The 19775-nt window shown below is 46.7% G+C and overlaps 1 protein-coding gene across 1 annotated transcript in view; it reads left to right on the forward strand.

The window, feature by feature from the left end:
- The window catches only part of Ralbp1 (ralA binding protein 1), a 50452-nt gene extending 30900 nt beyond the window's left edge, over nt 1-19552 (forward strand). Inside the window, exons 2-10 of the mRNA XM_021149352.3 lie at nt 962-1260; nt 4267-4725; nt 7596-7945; nt 10056-10217; nt 11400-11531; nt 15009-15116; nt 16351-16472; nt 16914-17037; nt 19005-19552. Of these exons, the coding sequence (XP_021005011.1) occupies nt 1017-1260; nt 4267-4725; nt 7596-7945; nt 10056-10217; nt 11400-11531; nt 15009-15116; nt 16351-16472; nt 16914-17037; nt 19005-19250 (1947 nt within the window). The 5' untranslated portion in view covers nt 962-1016 and the 3' untranslated portion in view covers nt 19251-19552. The remainder of the gene's footprint in view (nt 1-961; nt 1261-4266; nt 4726-7595; nt 7946-10055; nt 10218-11399; nt 11532-15008; nt 15117-16350; nt 16473-16913; nt 17038-19004) is intronic.
- Nucleotides 19553-19775: the final 223 nt, after the last annotated feature.

Consider the following 19775-nt stretch of genomic DNA (forward strand, 5'->3'; position numbering starts at 1 on the left):
TGTGAGCTGCTGTTATGTGAGCCATTAAACATTATTTTAGCCATTGTAAATATAATGATATGACATATATAAATTTTTCTTGTATACTTATGACCTTTGTAATTTGTTATTAATGGTTGCTTTGATGGAAGACAGTTTAAAAATACTAAGATTTTTATGTTGAATAACTCTAAATGAAGCCCTTTTCATTGATGAATCAATATTATTCATTATAATTTTTAAAATTATATATATGTTTATAATTTGTTTGTTTGTTTGTTTGTTTTGAGACAGGGTTTCTTTGTATAGCTCTGGCTGTCTTGGAACTCACTTTGTAGACCAGGCTGGCCTCGAACTCAGAAATCCACCTGTCTCTGCCTCCCAAGTGCTGGGATTAAAGGCATGTGCCACCACAGCCTGGCTAAAGTTTATTTATATTTTTAAAGACAGGGTCTCTCTACATAGCCCTGGCTGTGCTGGACACCTCTCCCACCCCCAATCTATCTATACACACACACACACCCCTACTCACACCATGCTAGCCTCAAACGCACACAGACCTACTTCCTCAGCCTCCTTCTGGGATTAAAGGCATCACTGCCACACCCAGTGATTGAATTCTTTTTAAAAGGAACTCATTATTATTTTGTTTGGGGCCGGCCATCACTCTGTAGCCCTGGATAGCCTGAAACTTGCTATGTTGCTCAGGTTGGCCTCAGACTTGCAGCCCAGTTTTGGATGGTGGAATGACAGGTGCCAGCGTCTTCCTTGAGACTTCTGATTTTCTTCTGGTGTGCCTGCCCAGTGCGAGAGGGTTCCAGTGCTTCAGGCTCCTGAGAACTGAAGTATATAATCCCTGGAGTGTAAGGTCACAGTGCGGTAGGGGTGTTGTCTGTAGATGCGGGGTTCACTGCTGAGTGTTCACGGTGGTTTTGCGTCTTGGTGAGTATGTGCTGACTGCCCAGTGTTCTCTTCCATGCAGGTGTAATGGATAGGTAACAGAGAAGACCACGTCCCTTCCTCGGCAGGGCATCAGCATGACTGAGTGCTTCCTGCCCCCCACCAGCAGCCCTAGTGAACACCGCAGGGCCGAACATGGCAGTGGGCTAACCCGGACCCCCAGCTCTGAGGAGATCAGCCCTACAAAGTTCCCTGGATTGTACCGGACGGGTGAGCCCTCGCCTCCCCATGACATCCTCCATGAGCCTCCTGATACAGTGTCAGATGATGAGAAAGACCATGGAAAGAAAAAAGGGAAATTTAAGAAAAAGGAGAAAAGGAGTAAGTGCTGATTCTGTCTTTCCATACAGTCCTGCGCCTTGGTCTCTCTGTGCGGACGCAGCTAGCGATAGACCGCAGGTACCTCCTGCTCCATAGACTGCAGGCTCCTGCCCTCTTCTGAAATGTATCTAGGCAGAGACTCTCATTTGCCATGTGCTGTCCTTTAGGTCCTGGTTCCTTAATTTGTCTTTGTGTCACAGATAAAGACGCCAAGTTTCCAGAAAGGGTAAGTCTCCCAGTCTGCATTGTGAGAGTGGCAGCTTCAAGTGATGCATACAGAGTAGAAGCTGCAATTTTGCTCAGCTGGTTAAACCCTTCTAGGGTTTGTGGTCATTTGGGAACTGTTGGAACTGTGAAAGAAGTTATCTGTTAGCTTTTCATTCCCGGAGTCTCTTCTTTCGGAGGATTGATTGCCTAATTATAGCTGTTTAGTATGTTAAAAGCAAATAAGGCAATTTAGTATTACTTTAAAAAAATCATAGTATGTTACTTGCCTGGGGAGTTACAGATTTTGTGACTACTGTGTTACTTGAAGGTAGCTTGGACTGTGACCAGCACAGGACCTGGTGATGAAGCCTGTTGGACATGCCTTCTACTGCCTTAAAGGGGGTCTCCATTCCTGTCCCCAGAGCTCACGTCTTTCTTCACAGGCTGACACTGACTGAGTTGGAGCTTAAGAAAATGAAAGCGTTTGTTTGGTTGATTGATTGGGTTGATTTGGTTTGGTTTTTAAGGCAGGGTTTCTCTGTGTAGTCTTTTTTTTTTAAAGGAAATAATTTGCTCATGTGTTGAAGACAACTTTTTTTTTTTAAGATTTATTTATTTTATGTAAGTACACTGTAGCTGTCCTCAGATACTCCAGAAGAGGGCATCAGATTTCGTTACGGATGGTTGTGAGCCACCATGTGGTTGCTGGGATTTGAACTCGGTACCTTCGGAAGGGCAGTCGGCACTCTTAACCACTGAGCCATCTCTCCAGCCCCCTCTCTGTGTAGTCTTGGCTGTCCTGTAGACCAGGCTGGCCTCAACTTAGAGATCAGCCTGCCTCTGCCTCCAGAGTGCGGGGACTAGGCCTGTGCCACTGCCCCCAGCTTGCCCTTAAGATTTTTGCCTTTCTGGTTAGTTCAAGGCTTATGGTGTTTAAAGTTAAAAGATAATTTGGAAACTATGTTTAATCTTTGTTATAAAGTAACTTGTAAGGTAGCTCTACAGAAAGCAACAGCTTGGGGTTATTGGGAACAGCAATGTAGGCTGGAGGGGGAGGGGGCTCAGGTTCAGAGTGCTGCTCTTCCAGAGCACCCGTGACCTCCTGACCACTGGGATTCAAGCTGCAGGGACCTGATGCCTCTGGTGTAGTGTACACTGATACGGACACACGCACATAAGATAACAGTAGGAAGGAAGTTGCTGGACATTGTAGCCCACACAGCTAATCACTTGGAAGGCAGAGAGGTGGGAGGATCTCTTTGAGTTCAAGGCCAATCTGAGTTCCAGGACAGTCAGAGCTCTACAGAGAGACCTTGTCTCAGGTAGGTAGGTAGGTAGAAAATAGCTAGTCAAAAGAGAGGGGAGAGGGAGGGGAGCCAAGAGCTGTGTGTATGCATGCCGATAGACGAACTATTCTGGAGGCCAATACAGAAGCAGCACCTGTGGCCAGTGTAAGCCAGCCTGGGTGCCACAGTGAGACTCACCCTAAAAACAAACAAAAGTAAATTGGTGTTAGTGCAGTTTTAAAAGTGATAATTTTTATTCTTTACATTATCCTTTACATCACATTATGTAAATTATCTTTACTTAAAGAGTAATTACAGTCTTTATCCTGCCTAGCTCCCAAATAAATGAGGCAGACTATATGATTTATTTAATCAAGCTTTACAGTACACTGGCTGAGCAGTTATTAATCTTTTTTAATCCTCTAAGGTAATCTGGCTACCTCCCAGCCAGTATCCCCAGGACACTACATTTTAGTTCTGGTCTGGCTTTCTCTGCTATAGGTGTGTTCACCCTTCACCTGGAGGGGGTGAAGTCTCTCTCCCTCTCCCTCTCCCTCTCCCTCTCCCTCTCCCTCTCCCTCTCCCTCTCCCTCTCCCTCTCCCTCTCCCTCTCCCTCTCCCTCTCCCTCTCCCTCTCCCTCTCCCTCTCCCTCTCCCTCTTTCTCTCCCTTCTCCCTCTTTCTCTCCCTTCTCCCTTCCTCTCCCTCCCTCCTCCCCCTCCCCTCTCCTCCCCCTTCTCTGGCTGGGAAATCCAGCCCTCTTCTCTCCTCTGCTCAGCCATTGGCTGATCAGCTTTTATTGACAAATCAGATAGTAAATTGGGAGCAATGTTGACATAACATTGAGACTGGAAATTCTTAGAAGAAGCATTACAATGGCATGTCCAGATTGTAACCAGATATGGGGGCAGAGAAATCAGCATTTGAATAATACATGGGCCATCTTTACATAGGACACAGTAACATTATGCTACAAACTAGTAATTCTGACTTGGTGTTACAGAATGCAGACATTGCTCCTAATGGGTCAGGTAGTCATTTACACTCAGCCTTCAGTTTAAAGGAGGCTGTGGTCGGTGCTCCAGAAAGGCAAGGAATGGGCGGGGGAGCGAGCGGGTCTTAGGGAGCACCTGGAGCACGTGTGCAGTTTGTAAAGTGCTTCCAGATTGCCCAAGGCACTGGCCCCAGGTCCGTTTTTCAGGATTGACCGCATTAGTCCTCTGTGTTTACTGTTTCCTGTGTGTTCATACTTTAGTGTTTCTCAGAACTCTGCTTGCATACACATACTACTACTTTCCTCTCAACATTGATATTGCAATGATAGCTGCTATCTGCTGCCCTCTTGTGGTCACTGAGTGTCACTACTCTATTGTCTTTTGATGATATATTTTTTTTAGAGGCTCAAGAGGCCAGAGATTGGATAGCTCCTGCCAGGGGCCACCTTTTTGTTTCTCTTGTAGGAAGCTTGTGACATTTTGACACTAACCACAATTTATACTGCCTTTCTTTGGCAGCTGAAGGCTACGCTGCCTTCCAAGAAGACAGCTCTGGAGATGAAGCTGAAAGTCCTTCCAAGGTGAAGAGGCCCAAGGGAATCCATGTGTTCAAAAAGCCCAGTTTCTCTAAAAAGAAGGAAAAAGATTTTAAAATCAAAGAAAAACCCAAAGAAGAAAAGCATAAAGAGGAAAAGCACAAAGAGGAAAAGCATAAAGAAAAGAAATCGAAAGACTTGACAGCAGCCGATGTTGTTAAACAGTGGAAGGAGAAGAAGAAAAAGAAAAAGCCAATTCAGGAGCCAGAGGTGCCTCAGATGGACGCGCCGAGTCTCAAGCCCATTTTTGGGGTTCCCTTGGCTGACGCAGTAGAGAGGACCATGATGTATGACGGCGTCCGGCTGCCAGCTGTCTTCCGGGAGTGTGTGGACTACATGGAGAGGCACGGCATGAAGTGTGAAGGCGTCTACCGGGTGTCAGGTATGGGGACGTGCAGGCCACTCGGCGATGGCTTTAGCAGATTAGCTGCACTTAGCTTCCTAAAGTGTGCTATCTTGTGAGGAGCCTAAACCGTAGTCGCTTGCGTGGTCCCTACATGACCTCCGCCATCGTGGCTGGTTCTCGTGCAGTTTCCTTCCGCAAGGTTTTACTCCCAAGCCAGTCGCAGCTTGCAGCAGCTGGGCAGATGAAGCATGTGGGCAGAATAAGCATGTGGGTTGTAGCGATAACAGGCTGAGGTGCCGAGTCTTGTCGCAGCGTCTTTCTAAACCTAGGTGTTGGGAAGGCTGAGAGCTCTGTGAAGGAAGTTTTCCGCCAAGAGATGGCTAATGACACAGCCTTGTTGTCTGTTTCCTCAGTGTGACTGAACACAGAGAGTTGTTTTCTAGATGGTTGGGCCAAACGTGATTGTTCCTCTCGGCCTCATACAGTTATTGCAAATGTCAGCTTCATCTACACACATCTACTACAGTTTCTACAGGAAATTGTAGTTTATGCTTGGCCGTTATGTATTATATATTGGGGATCTAAAACCAAGCAATATATAAGTTATTTAGAAGTACAAAGATTTCTTCAAAAGCAGCATGAGTTCTGTGATAACTTGGGATTCAGGCTCCAAGGTGGGGAGTATCTGCACCTGTTGTTACACTCCCACGGAGAGTGATTTTGTTACACTCCATGGAGAGTGGTTTTCATGGAGCGCTTTGATCGCTTAACTCTTTATGGCAACAGGTGTGTCCTGTATGTTTAGACCAAAGAGAAAGATTAAGCAAGTTCTCCATTTAATTGGCTAGTATCCTTTCTAGCACATAGATTTGATACTTGGGGTAACATTTATATGGCCCAGTAGATAAAATGCTTCATTGTTTCTATTTCATAGGGATTATACACAAGCATGCAAGGTTGATTTTTACGATTATTTTTATTGATTGATTTTTGAAGATTTAAACAGTGATAGAAGCTATTTTCCCACACAATCTTGATAAGCATGAAGACTGGGGGGAATGAATGTTTCTTTGAAAATTTTCTGTAGCTTTGTTCAAAAATTCTTTTGTTTCTGACCTATTTTTGACATTTGTATCTTTTGGAAAACCTCACCATTCCTAATAGAATGCCTCTTTTTTTGTGAGAGCATTCAGTAGTTGTTTCCACACTGACAGCTGCACACCATGGCACACTATCTGTGTAGCTGTGTCTCTCCTCTACCCCCCTTGTCTGATTGAGATTGGACCCAGGGCCCATGTTCTTGGGAAGCAAGGGCCCTGTCACTCACATACATCCTTGGCCCCCAACCCTGGCTTTGCTATTTGTTAATATGATAATGCCTTTTTTTTTTTCTGGAGGTGTTTGGTTCTCGTTTATATCAGTTCTAATTAAAAAACAAATATGAAAGGGGCTGGAGAGATGTTTCAGCAGTTAAGAGACTGGCTGCTTTTCCAGAGTACCCGGCTTCAGTTTCCAGCACCTGCAAAGCAGCTCACAACTGCCTGTAATCCAGGGGCTCTGACGCCCTCTTGTGGCCGCTGGGCACCAGGCATGCACTTGGTGCACAGATGTCTGAGGCTAAACACCTATACACCTGTAGATAAATGAAAAAGCAAACACTAGTTAAAAGTCAATTTAAATAATGTTCTGTATTTGTGTCATAATACTTTCAACATTAAATGTACTTTTAGACTACTCTATTTCTCACTGGAATTCCTTATGAAGTTTCCAGTTTTATTTTCAAAGATTTATTTATTATTATACATAAGTACACTGTAGCTGACCAAAGACACACCAGAAGAGGGCGTCAGATCTCATTATGGGTGGTTGTGAGCCACCATGTGGTTGCTGGGATTTGAACTTGGGACCTTCTAAAGAGCAGTCAGTGCTCTTACCCCCTGAGCCATCTCGACAGCCCCTTTTTTTTTTTTTTGGTTTTTCGAGACAGGTAGCCCTGGCTGTCCTGGAACTCACTTTGTAGACCAGGCTGGCCTCAAACTCAGGAATTCGCCTGCCTCTGCCTCCTGAGTGCTGGGATTAAAAGCATGCGCCACCGTACCTGGCTTTCCAGGTTTTTGTTTTGTTTTGTTTTTTGGGTTTTTTGAGACAGGGTTTCTCTGTGTAGCTCTGGCTGTCCTGGAACTCACTCTGTAGACCAGGCTGGCCTCGAACTCAGAAATCCGCCTGCCTCTGCCTCCCAAGTGCTGGGATTAAAGGCGTGCGCCACCATTGCCTGGCCAAAAAAAAAAGAACTCAAACTTTCAAATAGAAATTAGGTGGGTGTTGTACAATAGAGAACAATTTTCCAGGAGCGTTGTTCTGCATCACGGACTAACTTAGTTACAAAGAAACAGCTGGGAAAGGCTAAGTGTGACGGAGTGACCGAGTTTCATTTTATGCTGTCTGTTTTGTGAGGACTCAGGAACCTGGCTTTCTGTGCACAGTGCATATGCTCAGACTATAGCTTCATTTGCTCCTGAGTTATTATCTAACTGCCATTATATTTAAATTTTTTCCTGGATTAAACATTTTCATAATATCTCGTGGTTTCTGGGAATGTTCCATTTCAAGCTGTGGTTTTATGTGTTGTGTTCGTTCATACAGAGTTCTGTGACACGGATTCTACCAGGAGGGTCTGTGCTTAGTTTTGAGAAGGGTCTCACTGTGTACCCAGATTGTCAGACTTGAACTGGCAGCTGTCCTCCTGCTTCCGCCTCTAGTGCTGAGATCACAGGCATGTGCCCCCAGCCTGGCTCCCAGGGCTTCTTCCTGGCTGTTCCTGTGTCTGTGTGGCAGGTGTGTGTGTAGTGATGGAGAAAGTGTGTCTGATTCTGGTATTCTCTCTCTCCTAAATGTAATGTTTTAAGGAATCAAATCAAAGGTAGATGAGCTAAAAGCAGCCTATGACCGAGAGGAGTCTCCAAACTTAGAAGACTATGAGCCTAACACTGTAGCCAGCTTGCTGAAGCAGTATCTGCGAGACCTTCCCGAGAATTTGCTTACCAAAGAGCTTATGCCCCGATTTGAAGAGGCCTGTGGGAAGGCCACAGAGATGGAGAAAGTGCAGGAATTCCAGCGCTTGCTCCGGGAACTGCCCGAGTGCAATCATCTTCTGCTTTCCTGGCTCATTGTGCACCTGGACCACGTCATCGCAAAGGAGCTGGAGACGAAGATGAACATCCAGAACATCTCTATAGTGCTGAGCCCCACCGTGCAGGTACGGTCCTGTCCACACACACACACTTTTGGTACTGTCACTGGGAAATTGGGGCACTCCTCTGTTGCTGAGTCTCATTTAAAACAGTGAATCTGGGGGGAATAACGGATCTGCCTGGTCACAGATCTTCTCTGTCCCGGTGCGGGCAGTGCCAGCGTGTAGGGGGGTGAGCATATTTGTTCTTTTGCTTAGTTGTGAAATGTGAATATCCTGTCCGCTTGGATCAAGCACAAAGGGCTGTAATGTTCGTATGGCAGTTCTTTCTGAGGACTTTACCTGTGAGATGGATCTAGAGAGAGAGGCTATATTGCCTCTTTTTTTGTTTGGTTGGTTTTGGTTTTTCTAGACAGGGTTTCTCTGTATAGCCCTGGCTGTCCTGGAACTCACTTTGTAGACCAGGCTAGCCTCGAACTCAGAAATCCTCCTGCCTCTGCTTCCTAAGTGCTAGGATTAAAGGCGTGCGCCACCACACCCAGCTACTAAGTTGCCTCTTAATCTGAGAAGTCATTGAGGGAATTGAGTAGTATATTGCTTGTATTGTTTTTGTTTTGTTTTAAACACTTGCATATCTGGCATCCTATCGTATATGTATGTTGAAGTTCATATGTAGGAATTTCATGTGTGCTGCCCGTACATGTAGATGTATGCATGTTTATGTGGTGGTCATAGGACAACTTTGTTATTGTTGCTTAGGCACCAACCATCCACCTTTTTTCTCTTTTATACAGGGTCCCTCACTGGCCACCAAGCTTCAGGGACCCTCCCCAGGCTGGGATTATAGGTGTGCACAGCCATGCTCAACTTTTTTTAAATTTTTTTTTTGTGTGAATTAGGAAGGAAGCTTGACCTCAGCTCTCTTGTGCTTGCGTGCTTTATTGGCTAAGCCATCTTCCTACAGAGCCGACAGAGCCTCTACCACTGCTCAGTTGATGCTGCCAAAGAAAGACTTTGCATTTAGAAGAACTGACATTTTACTGTGTCAGAAAGTGGGTGGAGGAGTGCTGGGGAGATGGCTCAGCAGTTAAGAGCACTGACTGCTCTTCCAGAGGTCCTGAGTTCAATTCCCAGCAACCACATGGTGGCTCACAACCATCTGTAATAGGATCTGACGCCCTCTTCTGGTGTGTCTGAAGACAGCTACAGTGTACTCATATAAATAAATAAATCTTTTAAAAAAAAAGAGGGAGAGAAAGAGAGAGAATAAAGAAAAAAAGAGAGGGAAATAAAGGAGACATTGGTTCTTTTTTGTTTTTTTGTTTTTTGTTTTTTTAGAGAGACAGGGTTTCTCTATAGCCCTGGCTGGAACTCACACTGTAGACCAGGCTGGTCTTGAACTCACTCAGAGATCCTCCTGCCTCTGCCTTCGGAGTGCAGGGACTGATGGTGTGCCCACTCTAATTTTTAATTGAAGCCCTCTTTTTGGTTGGCATGTGAGGTCCTGATCATATGTCATTGTAATTATTATAATTATAATTAATTACTATAAGAGGATGGTGCTTTCTTTTGCTAAAGATACTTAGTTATTGGTTATGTTTTAGAAACAAACTGTTTCTTGCATGTCTCGAATATCATGATCACCTTTGTTAGCCTGGACTTGGAATTAGTCACTGCTACATTGTTGCTCAGTATTGCCCGAACGCGGGTGCTTGCACTACAGAAGCTCCGAGAGTAAGAGAAAGTCTGAGCCAGGCAAAAGTCGTCCTGCCGTTCTGGCTTCCTAGGATGGGAACATCTGGGGACAGTGGAGCTTGTGTGCTGGAGAGCCTACCAGCTCTATACACCTGAAGGTGTGCCACCGCCCAGCTGTCTACAGGAGCATCACTCTGTGTGGACAGGTCTCAGAACACGTAGGAAATGACCGTTGACGGATGACGGGGAAGTGCACATTGATGGCGGTGTGTCTTGTGCCCTTTCTCCGCTTCCCGGCTATGCTGCCTGAGAACCTGACTCAAGCTGGGCTTTCATCTGCTCCTAAACTGATCATTAGTGAAGCCTGTTTTGTCCCCTGTGGAGACCTGCATAGTATCCAGAATTAAAGGCTGCATAGTGTGACTGGTGAAGGTAAAGATCACTTTCATGTCTTATGCAACTCTGATTCCGTTGTCTGCAGATCAGCAATCGAGTCCTGTACGTGCTTTTCACACATGTGCAAGAGCTCTTTGGCACCGTGGTCCTGAAGCAAGTAACAAGACCTCTGCGGTGGTCCAACATGGCCACAATGCCCACACTGCCAGAGACCCAAGCAGGCATCAAGGAGGAGATCCGGAGACAGGTGTGTGCTGCCCTGCCTGCCCCTGCCCCTACCCCCTCTCCTCAGCCCTCCCTGCCTGCTTCTGTGCTGCCCACAAAGGGCTGTGGAATGGAGGTGGTCAGCCCTAGCTTATGGAGTAGTGTGCAGTTCCTGTGTACAGTCCTCCACCTCTTGTGTGCTGAAGTTGTGGGACCACACCCAGTTTTGTGCAGTGCTGAGGATGGAACCCAGGGCCTTATGCAAGTGTGTACCCACTGAGCTCTGCCCTTGTCCTGGGAGCATGTTCTTCGGGGCACATTTCCAGCTGTCCTAGTTCATATTGTGTGAGTGAGCAGCCGTGGTAGAAATAGCAATAGCATAGGGTTTTTAACTGTAAGAATTAGTTTCAAATTTCCACTCTGCTCATCTTTTTTTGACATATATGAGTACACACCAGAAGAGAGCATCAGATCCCATTACAGATGGTTGTGCATCTAGTGCTCTTAACCTCTGCCATCTCTCCAGCCCCTGCTCATTCTTGACATGCTAATTTAAGGCAAATTGTTCAACGTCCTTAAGCCTTGGTATTCTCATTTTAGTATGGATCAACTCAGGGAATGAATGTGGGAAATAATGCATGGGAAGGACTCAGCCCATAGCCAGGATCTCGAACATGTTTGCTTTTCTAGACAAGGTGCAGCGCGTAACCATCCTGTTCTACAGCTAAGATACTGGGACATAATCCCTAGACTGTGTAACCAAGATTAGCTCAAGCATGGAGCTTTTCCACTGTACTACTTTGATATCTAGAAGAAACCCAGCAAATGTGGGTGTGCGCACGCACAAGTGTGTCAGGGGAGGCAGAGAGACTGAGACTGACTGGTAAGAAATTCAAGACCGAGTAGAACCTTGAGAACGCTGGTTGCGTTGCATGAATATTACCACAGGCCTGTTTTCCTTGTTGGCTGTGTTCTACTTACCAGTTGTTGTGAGGAGAGAAGGAAGAGCAAAGATACGGGCTAATTACTACTGAACCTCCAAAAATAAGGGACTGAGGGTCTAAGTCCTGGTAAAAGCAGGCGGCAGTACGTATGTAGTCGGCAGAGGAGGGAGTCTTCGCTGTTGCTGTGCAGATTGAGAGCTGGGGGCCTTCATCTGAGAAACTGCAGGTGCTGCTGTCAGATAACAAGACCAGAGGACACCATGTATCTTTTTGTTATCTAGGAGTTCCTTTTGAATTGTTTACATCGAGATCTGCAGGGCGGGATAAAGGACTTATCTAAAGAAGAAAGATTATGGGAAGTACAGAGGATTCTGACTGCCCTCAAGAGAAAGCTGAGGGAAGCTAAAAGACAAGTGAGTTATTCTCTTACATCTTGTGTCTAATAAACCTACAGGAAGTGTGGATGAGCCTTCTGTACACTGCTGTAAGTTATTCTTTTAAATGTAGAACATATCTGTCTGTTGATGCTAAATTCTCTGGTGGGAAATTTATTCACACAAATGTTTCCTGCTTTGTGTTATTCATACTTTCGTGTGGTATAAATCAAATATTTCATTAAGTTTAGAAAGACTTTTTGTTTTTTAATTACAAAGGTGATCTTGTTATTTCCTGCCTGGTTTGTGTCTGTGGACAGAGCTGTAAGAGTGAGAGAGATTGCTGAGAAGTTTGAGTTTTGAATGGAAATGCAGGGCTGGAAGGCCTGGGAAGGATTCTGCTTTGCAGTCACTGGAGGGAAGGACCGTGTGGCCCTGCTGCTTTGCTGGGAGTGCACAAGTCCCACTTGTGGTTTTATGCTACTTTAGTGTGTGAAGCTGAGTCTGGATTCAGTTTCCCAGTCACATCAAAGCTAAAATCCACACCTCTGAAAGATCGGACAAGCCACATGCAGACCCAGCAGCAGATTGAGTAGCACAGCCTGCGGACACTAGTTAACACCTCTGGGACCTGGAGAGTGGAGCTGTGGGTCATTGTGAGAAGACAACACCTCAGGCCTTTTGCTTCAAGGATATAGCACTTGTTGAGAGCACAGGCCTGAGATGCTTGTAGCTGCACACAGTTTTCAGTCTGGGAGGAAACCTTTCCTTTTGTTTTTCTCTCCAGCTCACTAAATTGTCAATCTTTTGTTTCCTCTGTCTTATGGACTCTTGTTGTTGTTGTTGTTGTTGTTTTATGGACTCTTGTTGTTGTTGTTGTTTGTTTGTTTGTTTGTTTTAATAAGATCTCATGTTGGCCAGTAGTCTCAAGTTTGTTCTATAGCCAAGGTGACCTTGAACTCTGGATCCTGCTGCCTCTGTCTCTCACGTGCTGGATTATAGGCATGGGCCACCATGCTTGGCTTTGGATGTGTGCCTAAGTTTCCCAGGGCAGATTGCAGTTGTTGATCTAATTGCATTGTCCAGCAGCCCTTATGTGAAGAGTCCGTGACATAGATGGGTGGATGTTTGGCTTTTGTGTCTCTTTGTTATGTGTGTCTGTGTTGAATAAAAGGACCATAGCTGTGGAAATGGCTTACTTGGTAAACAAAGTGCTTGCTTTTGCAAAAATAAGGACCAGAATTCAATCCATAGCACTCACATGTTATGGCTTATACCTATAATCTTGGCACTGGGAAGGCAGACAGGAGGTCCCTGAGCTTGAAGGCCAGATAGTCTAGAGGTCAAGGTTAAGTGAGAGATCTTGACTCAAAAAAAAAAAAAAGTTTGAGAATGGATTGAGGAATGATACCCAACAAATGACTTCTACACACGTGCACACAAATGTGCACACAAGTACATGACTATACTTGTTTGTGAGCACACACACACATACATCAGAGGCAGTGTGGTTATATGACAAGGGCCGGCTGTCTTCTCTTCTTCCTCTTACCAGTTGTGTTCTCTCCCCAGCCATTCCCTCTCCTTGATGACTTATTTTGTAACTACATGCTCAGGTGCCTTCATGCTGGCTTCTCTTTTGAGGGAGAAATTACTTAAAGAAGCGCCATTCAGTGGATTAGTGACTGAAAATATGACAAAATATAGCACCAGTTTAACCCTGATATCATCTTGGCACTTTCCCAAAAATTAACCATGTGATTATCGATCATATAGTGCAGAAATTTCACTCAGCCATTATTCTCTAAGAGAAGCAGCCGAAACCCATAAGCCTTCACAGAACATTTGCAGACTGTTCATAGCAGCTAAAGCAACAGCCCCAGAGCCCTGCAGCTGGTGAGAGGGTATATAAGTTAGGATGCATTCATTCCAGCCTCCCCATCTTCCCTCTGCCCTCACTACCTGTATCTCACTGGTGCGTGTTCACCCTCTGGGTGGTTCACACTCATTCACTCACACACACACACACACACACACACACACATCTCAGGAACAAACAGTTCCAGAGTTCTCCTTAACCCCTGCCCTGAGTCTCTGAGGTTTCTGCCCCACGTTGGGCACCATCTGACCAAGCCCGCTCAGTCAGTCAACAAGTTCTCCAGGGCAAGGGCGAGGACTAAAAAGAAAAAGACAATTAGACAACATTGCAGCATGACCCCAACCAGCTCTGAGACTGAGGTGGGTTTATTTTTTACCAATCTGCTTTTATACCATTTTAATTACATGCAAGTAATTATGTCAGTTCTAGGTAAAGGAAAAAGCAAGACAATAAACACAAATAGGCAAGGAACAAGCAAGGCAATAAACAAAGCCCTGGGATCCCAGTTTCTAGGGCCTTATCAGGATGACCAAGCTATCTGAGCCTACTTCCCTGTCCTAGTCCAAAGTCACATACTTGCTTAAGCCTACTTCTTTGCTCTAGCCTAAAATCAGATTCCTGCCTGGACTTACTTTCCTGTCCTAGCTCAAAAGTAGATTCCTACCTGAGCCTCCTTCCTTGTCCTGACCCAAAATTAGATTCCTGCCTAAAACCTATATCCCTGTCCTGACCCCAATGTCAAATTCCTGCCAAGCACCTCCAAACGCTCTCCACAGTTCATACGCTGGTTGTCACTGAGCAGCTACTCACACCAGCATAACAGACAGAAGCATCTTAAAGCCAGGTATGAAGCTAGAGAGAAATGACTTGAGTCAGTTCACCCGAGACCTGAGAGAGAGAAGCTGTTAGGATAGAGAGCAGGTCCGTGGTGCTGGGCACCAACAGATGGAGCAAGGGCAATGTTTCCTAACAGGGTGGTAGTGGTTACTGGACTATGTGTATTTGGTAAAATTAGTTACATTATAAAATTGACACCCCAGTAGCTCCCTTCAAGACATCTCATGCAGTCAGGATTAAGGGAGCATATTCATCAGAAATAAGCATTTTTCATAGTGTAGCCACAGACCGAGATAACCATGTCATGCTCTTTTCTTACTTTAAAATGTTTATTCTTTGTGTGAGCGTGTGCATGTGGACATGCAGTGGCACGAGTGTGGAAGTCAGAGAACAACTTGCCAGAGTCAGTTCTCTGCATCGTGTGAGTCCTGGGGAGGGGTTCCTGATACCCAGTGTCTGCCACGGGGCCACCTTGCAGTCTTGAACCACATCATATTCTTTTATGGTTTAATTTGGTTTTTGCTTTTTGAGATGGGATCTTTCTGTTGTCCTGGCTGTCCTGGAATTTACTATGGCCTTGAACTCACATAGCTCCTCCTACCTCTGCCTCCTGAGTGCTGGGATTAAAGGCGGGTACCACCATCCCTGCTCTTACCTACAGTATATTCTAACCTAGTTAGCAAATGTCCAGTCATCATTACAGACAGTTCCCTACTGCTGCTGGGGTTTTCTTCATTTCTGTAATTTAAGAGGACCATTTGTTGATTGTGTGTTAATGTAGGCTGTGTTGTCTTTGACAGGAGTGTGAAACCAAGATTGCACAGGAGATAGCTAGTCTTTCGAAAGAGGATGTTTCCAAAGAAGAAATGAATGAAAACGAAGAAGTTATAAATATCCTTCTTGCCCAGGCAAGCTATACTTTTTGATTTCCAAAGGGATTTATTGGTCATTTTTCAAATAGAAGCACAACTATAGACTTTTTAAAACCAAAATTGTAATGAACTCCAAAGAGGTTGTTCCTATTCTGTGGCCCTGCCCTTGTGCTGTGTGTGCTGAAATGTTACGTGTGGAGGGAGAAGCTGCCTTCTGCTTAGCTTCCTAGTTTCTGTAAGTCGACATAGAAGTTTGTGGTGTTGGCATGTTCCTGATTTACAAGAACGGAAACAAAAACTCTGAGGAGGGAGAAGTCCCAGATGATTTTCTTAGTGTTTCCCATCTGAGGTTTCTTGGAGTATAACTTCATCCATACATGCTCTGAGGTAAACGACAAGTGTCTGTGTTTGAGCATGGAGATGTGGCCTCTCTCACTTGGGAGCTTTTCAGTGGTTCCTGGACTGTGCCCACGGTGCCCCTTGTTTGGAAGGAGTTGCTGGTGCTCTTGCCTCCAAGGCATCTTCTCTCTACTGTTTGCTCTAGACCTGAGAGCCCTAGCTGGAGTGCAGGCAGGCGCTCTCCACATCCCTGCTCTCAAGCAGTTTAGGAATGGTTAACCTGTCAAGAGTTCTTACTTTGATCTGAAGGGTGTGGCTGGGGACAGTGAGGAAGGCAGGGAGATCCTGTAATCATTCCTTCTCTCTGTTCTGCCTCACACCTGACACTGGTACCAGCCGCACATGCATCTCTTGGGTCCTGTTCCTAGTGATGCAGAAAAGTCACTGTGACCCTGAATCCGGAGAGACAGGAAGCCAAAGCTGATGAGTTTTAGATCATGTTTATTTGTGCATATGTATTGCACACACATGCATTCAGATACCCATGGGCCAGAAGACAGTGCTCGGCCTCCCTCCAGCAGATGGTTGTGAGTCCTTGATGTGGGTGCCACACAAGAGCAAGAGCTCGTAACCGCTGAGCAGTCTCTTCAGCCGTGAGCAAGGCAAAGCGGTCCTCTGCCGGGGTGTGGCGGGCTCATAGGGAGCCTTGCAAAAGCTACAGCTGGTCCTTGTGTGCACTTTGTTGTTAAGAAGGGTCTAGACCTTCTCTCAACGTGACTTGGTGTAGCTTTTCTTGATTCTGAGACCATGGCATGGTTTTGTTGTAGTAACTTGTGTTCAGCACCGAGCAGGGTGACAGCAGAGGCTCTGGAGAGGTGGCCGTTCCTCTAGCAGAGCTCAGACAGGTGCCCACCCATTGTCATTGTTTCAGGAGAATGAAATCCTGACTGAACAGGAGGAGCTCCTGGCCATGGAGCAGTTCCTGCGTCGTCAGATTGCCTCAGAGAAAGAAGAGATCGACCGCCTGCGAGCTGAGATTGCAGAGATCCAGAGGTACAGGGGGGCCTCGGGCTGGAAGCCTCCAGTCGGGTCGTGCTGTATGTGAGCAGAGCTGAGCAGTTCAGTGGGTTCCATCTTCCTTGTGCATGGAGCCCTTAACAGCCCCTCATGTGGTGACTCCAGCCATACCATTATTTTCTTGCTACTTCATAACTGTAATTTTGTTACCACTATGAGTTGTAATGTAAATACTGATATGCAGACGGTAGCCTTAGGCGACCCCTGGGAAAGGGTTGTTTGTTGTCCATAGAGCGTGTGACCCACAGGTTGAAAACCACGGTTTTAGACGTTCCTGGAAAGAACTGGGCTTCTGAAATCAGTCACTTTAAGCTCCTTACTGGGTCTTAGGCAGCACTGGGTCTGGTCGATGCTCAGGCGTGGGTGGGCCTTAGCCGGCCTCGGAGTTCACTGTAGTGCTGCCTCGTCTCCACACAGCCGTCAGCAGCATGGCCGCAGTGAGACGGAGGAGTACTCGTCTGACAGCGAGAGCGAGAGCGAGGACGAGGAGGAGCTGCAGCTCATTCTGGAAGACCTGCAGCGGCAGAACGAGGAGTTAGAAGTGAGTGGGGCGGGAGGCAGCCTCCAGAGGGTCTCGGGACCAGAAACTTACGGTGGAGAGGAATTCGAGGACACTTGTTTTTAAGATTTACTTTATTTAGATTTATTTTATGTATGAGTAGTACACTGCAGCAGTCTTCAGACACCACAAGAGGGCATCACATTCCATTACAGATGGTCACAAGCCACCGTGTGGTTGCTGAGAATTGAACTCAGGACCTCTGGAAGAGCAGTCAGTGCTCTTAACCACTGAACCATCTCTCCAACTCCCTCAAGGGCATTCTTAGCAGGATCAAATGTGTGCTCTAGGCTGTCTGGAGTGAGGTGGTTTCCCCTGACCTTGGTTACAAGTGAGTCTATAAGAGGTGAGAGGCACCCGGCCACTGTCCTAAGTAGCCTTACAGTGGTGAAAGCGAGTCAGGTTTCTTGTTAGTCTGTGGGGTACCACAGAGTAGTGGGTGTGACAGGATGCCTGGGAAGCTGGACTGAGAGGGAGAGGCTGGCCTAAGCGGGGTTCTCTTTTCATCCTGAATAAACTGTCTTCTGTAAGGACAACTAGGTAAACAGGACACCTTTGCTTCATTTATGTTCACTGAACTGCCTGCCAGGCAAGTGCGCATGGGGGCAAGCACAGAGGCTGGGCGCGGTGGCTCAGGAGGCAAAGAGGGGCATTTCTAAGTTGGAGGCCAGTTTGGTCTACAGAGTGAGTCCAGGACAGTTGGGGCTTGAAAAACAACAACAGAAAGATAGAAAAACTATTGTGTCTGGAGAGATGGCTGAGCAGTTAGGAGCACTGGCTGTTCTTCCAGAAGACCCAGGTTCATTTCCTAACATGGCAGCTCTTAACTGTCTAGCTCTGGTTCTAAGGGATTCAACACACTCACACAGACATAAATAAAAATATTATTTTAAGGATTGCCCAGGACTCTGCCCATCCACTGTGTGGAGGGTAGGCAGAGTGAGGAACAGCGACGCCATGACACTTGTAGCAGGAGTCTGTCCTGGGTAAACAGCAGGCAGGGATCCAGGGACATGGCCCCGCTGGTGAAGGGGCTACAGTGAGGCTGAGGCCCTGAGTTAAAGCCAACTCCCTTCACGTGCACACACCTGTGTCACACATGCACCTGGACCCCTTAAGGGATGGATCCCTGCACTCACGAGGCAGAGGCACACAGAGCTCTGAGTTTGAGGCCAGCCTGGTCTAGAGAGTTGAAACCTTGTTTTGAAAAACATAAGAAAGGAAGTTAGTGTGAGTAAGACGGGTTGCTGGGAATTCTGTCATTTAGAAGACACATTGGCAACCTAGTTTGATCTCCATTTTCCTGAACAGGAACAAATGGCAGAATCAGGGGAGTGTTCTGTTGTGGCACAAGGCCCTGCATCTCGCCGTGTTCTCAGTTGGGGAGGGACGGGTCAGGGCTCCCCCAGTGTCACACCGAGTGAGCAGTGGGGCTGGTACCTGTGCTCACCTCACTGAACCGAAGTCCAGTTGTGGGCACACCGGCTGCTTAGGATTCGGGCAAATCCCGAGGAAGAAGAGTGATCCGATGGCTGGGGCAGTTGCAGGAGCTTGGGCTGAGCTATCCTTGAGTCCCTGCTGAATGAGTCCCCAGCATTTAAGCAGCTGTGGTTCCCACACTCCTCAAGGAGCACGATTCAGATGTGGTCAGTAAAGAGAGACTTTGACTTGGGAAGAGTCTCAGCTTTTACCCAGCCCTGGCCCCTGTCCTCACTGCTCTGGTGACACAGTTTCCTAAATGTGATTCTCTTTGTACCTCAGAGTTCGTACTCAGGCATTCAGAGTGATGTTTATACCCCAGCCACATATCCATCTGCTTGTCTAATGCTGCACTGGCCAGGCTGGCTAGAGTAGAACTAGATCCTTGCTCAGGATGGCTGGCAGCCTGTGCGCTGCCTGGATTCCTTGTTCTGCCCTTAGTGGTGACTGCCTTTCTGTCATCCTTTAAGATAAAGAACAATCACTTGAACCAAGCAGTCCATGAGGAGCGGGAGGCCATCATCGAGCTCCGAGTGCAGCTCCGGCTGCTCCAGATGCAGCGAGCCAAGTCTGAGCAGCAGCCGCAGGAGGAGGAGGAGCCCGAGAGGCGAGGAGGCGCAGGCCCACCGCCCTGTGACGGTGTCCTCGAGGTGAGGGTAGCCAAGGAGCAGGCGAAGGCCTCACCCAGCAAAGACCGGAAGGAGACGCCCATCTGAGCTGCGGGCCGGGCCCTGTGCATCTTACTGTGAGTGTGAGTGAGCCGCCTGCCTGCTGGACACTCTGTAAAGGCTCGCTCTCAGAGACGTCCCCTCTCGCACACGTCTGACTCCATGTCAGGCTCAGGGCCTGGGAGGCTGAAACAGTGGACACACGGGGGGCTTGCAGGGAACACAGGCATTTCCAGATAGTGTCAGCTTATTTGAAAAATAATTTTCTTTGTTAAAAATAACTATTTTAACCTTTGAGTGGCTTCTTTTTAAACCAAAAATTCTTTTCTTTTGCTTTTTTTTTTTTTTTTTTTTTTAATCACAGCAGACTCTGGATCTCTTTATCAAAGGGTAGGAACCAAATCAGGTCACTTCTGCGCCGGCCTTGTGGACGCTCGTGGTCTCCCCAGCCCTGCAGGGGCTCTGGCCACTCTTGCTTGTGCCTTCCACACCTTTTGGTGCAGATTGTTCAGTGGGGAGCTGCCTCATATTCTCTGACTGGCCAGAAAGGCTCTCGCTGGGGTTCCCTGCACC

Source organism: Mus caroli, unplaced genomic scaffold (assembly GCF_978045245.1).
Source record: "Mus caroli unplaced genomic scaffold, Mus_caroli_1 scaffold_18, whole genome shotgun sequence".
In the NCBI taxonomy this organism is placed as follows: domain Eukaryota; kingdom Metazoa; phylum Chordata; class Mammalia; order Rodentia; family Muridae; genus Mus; species Mus caroli.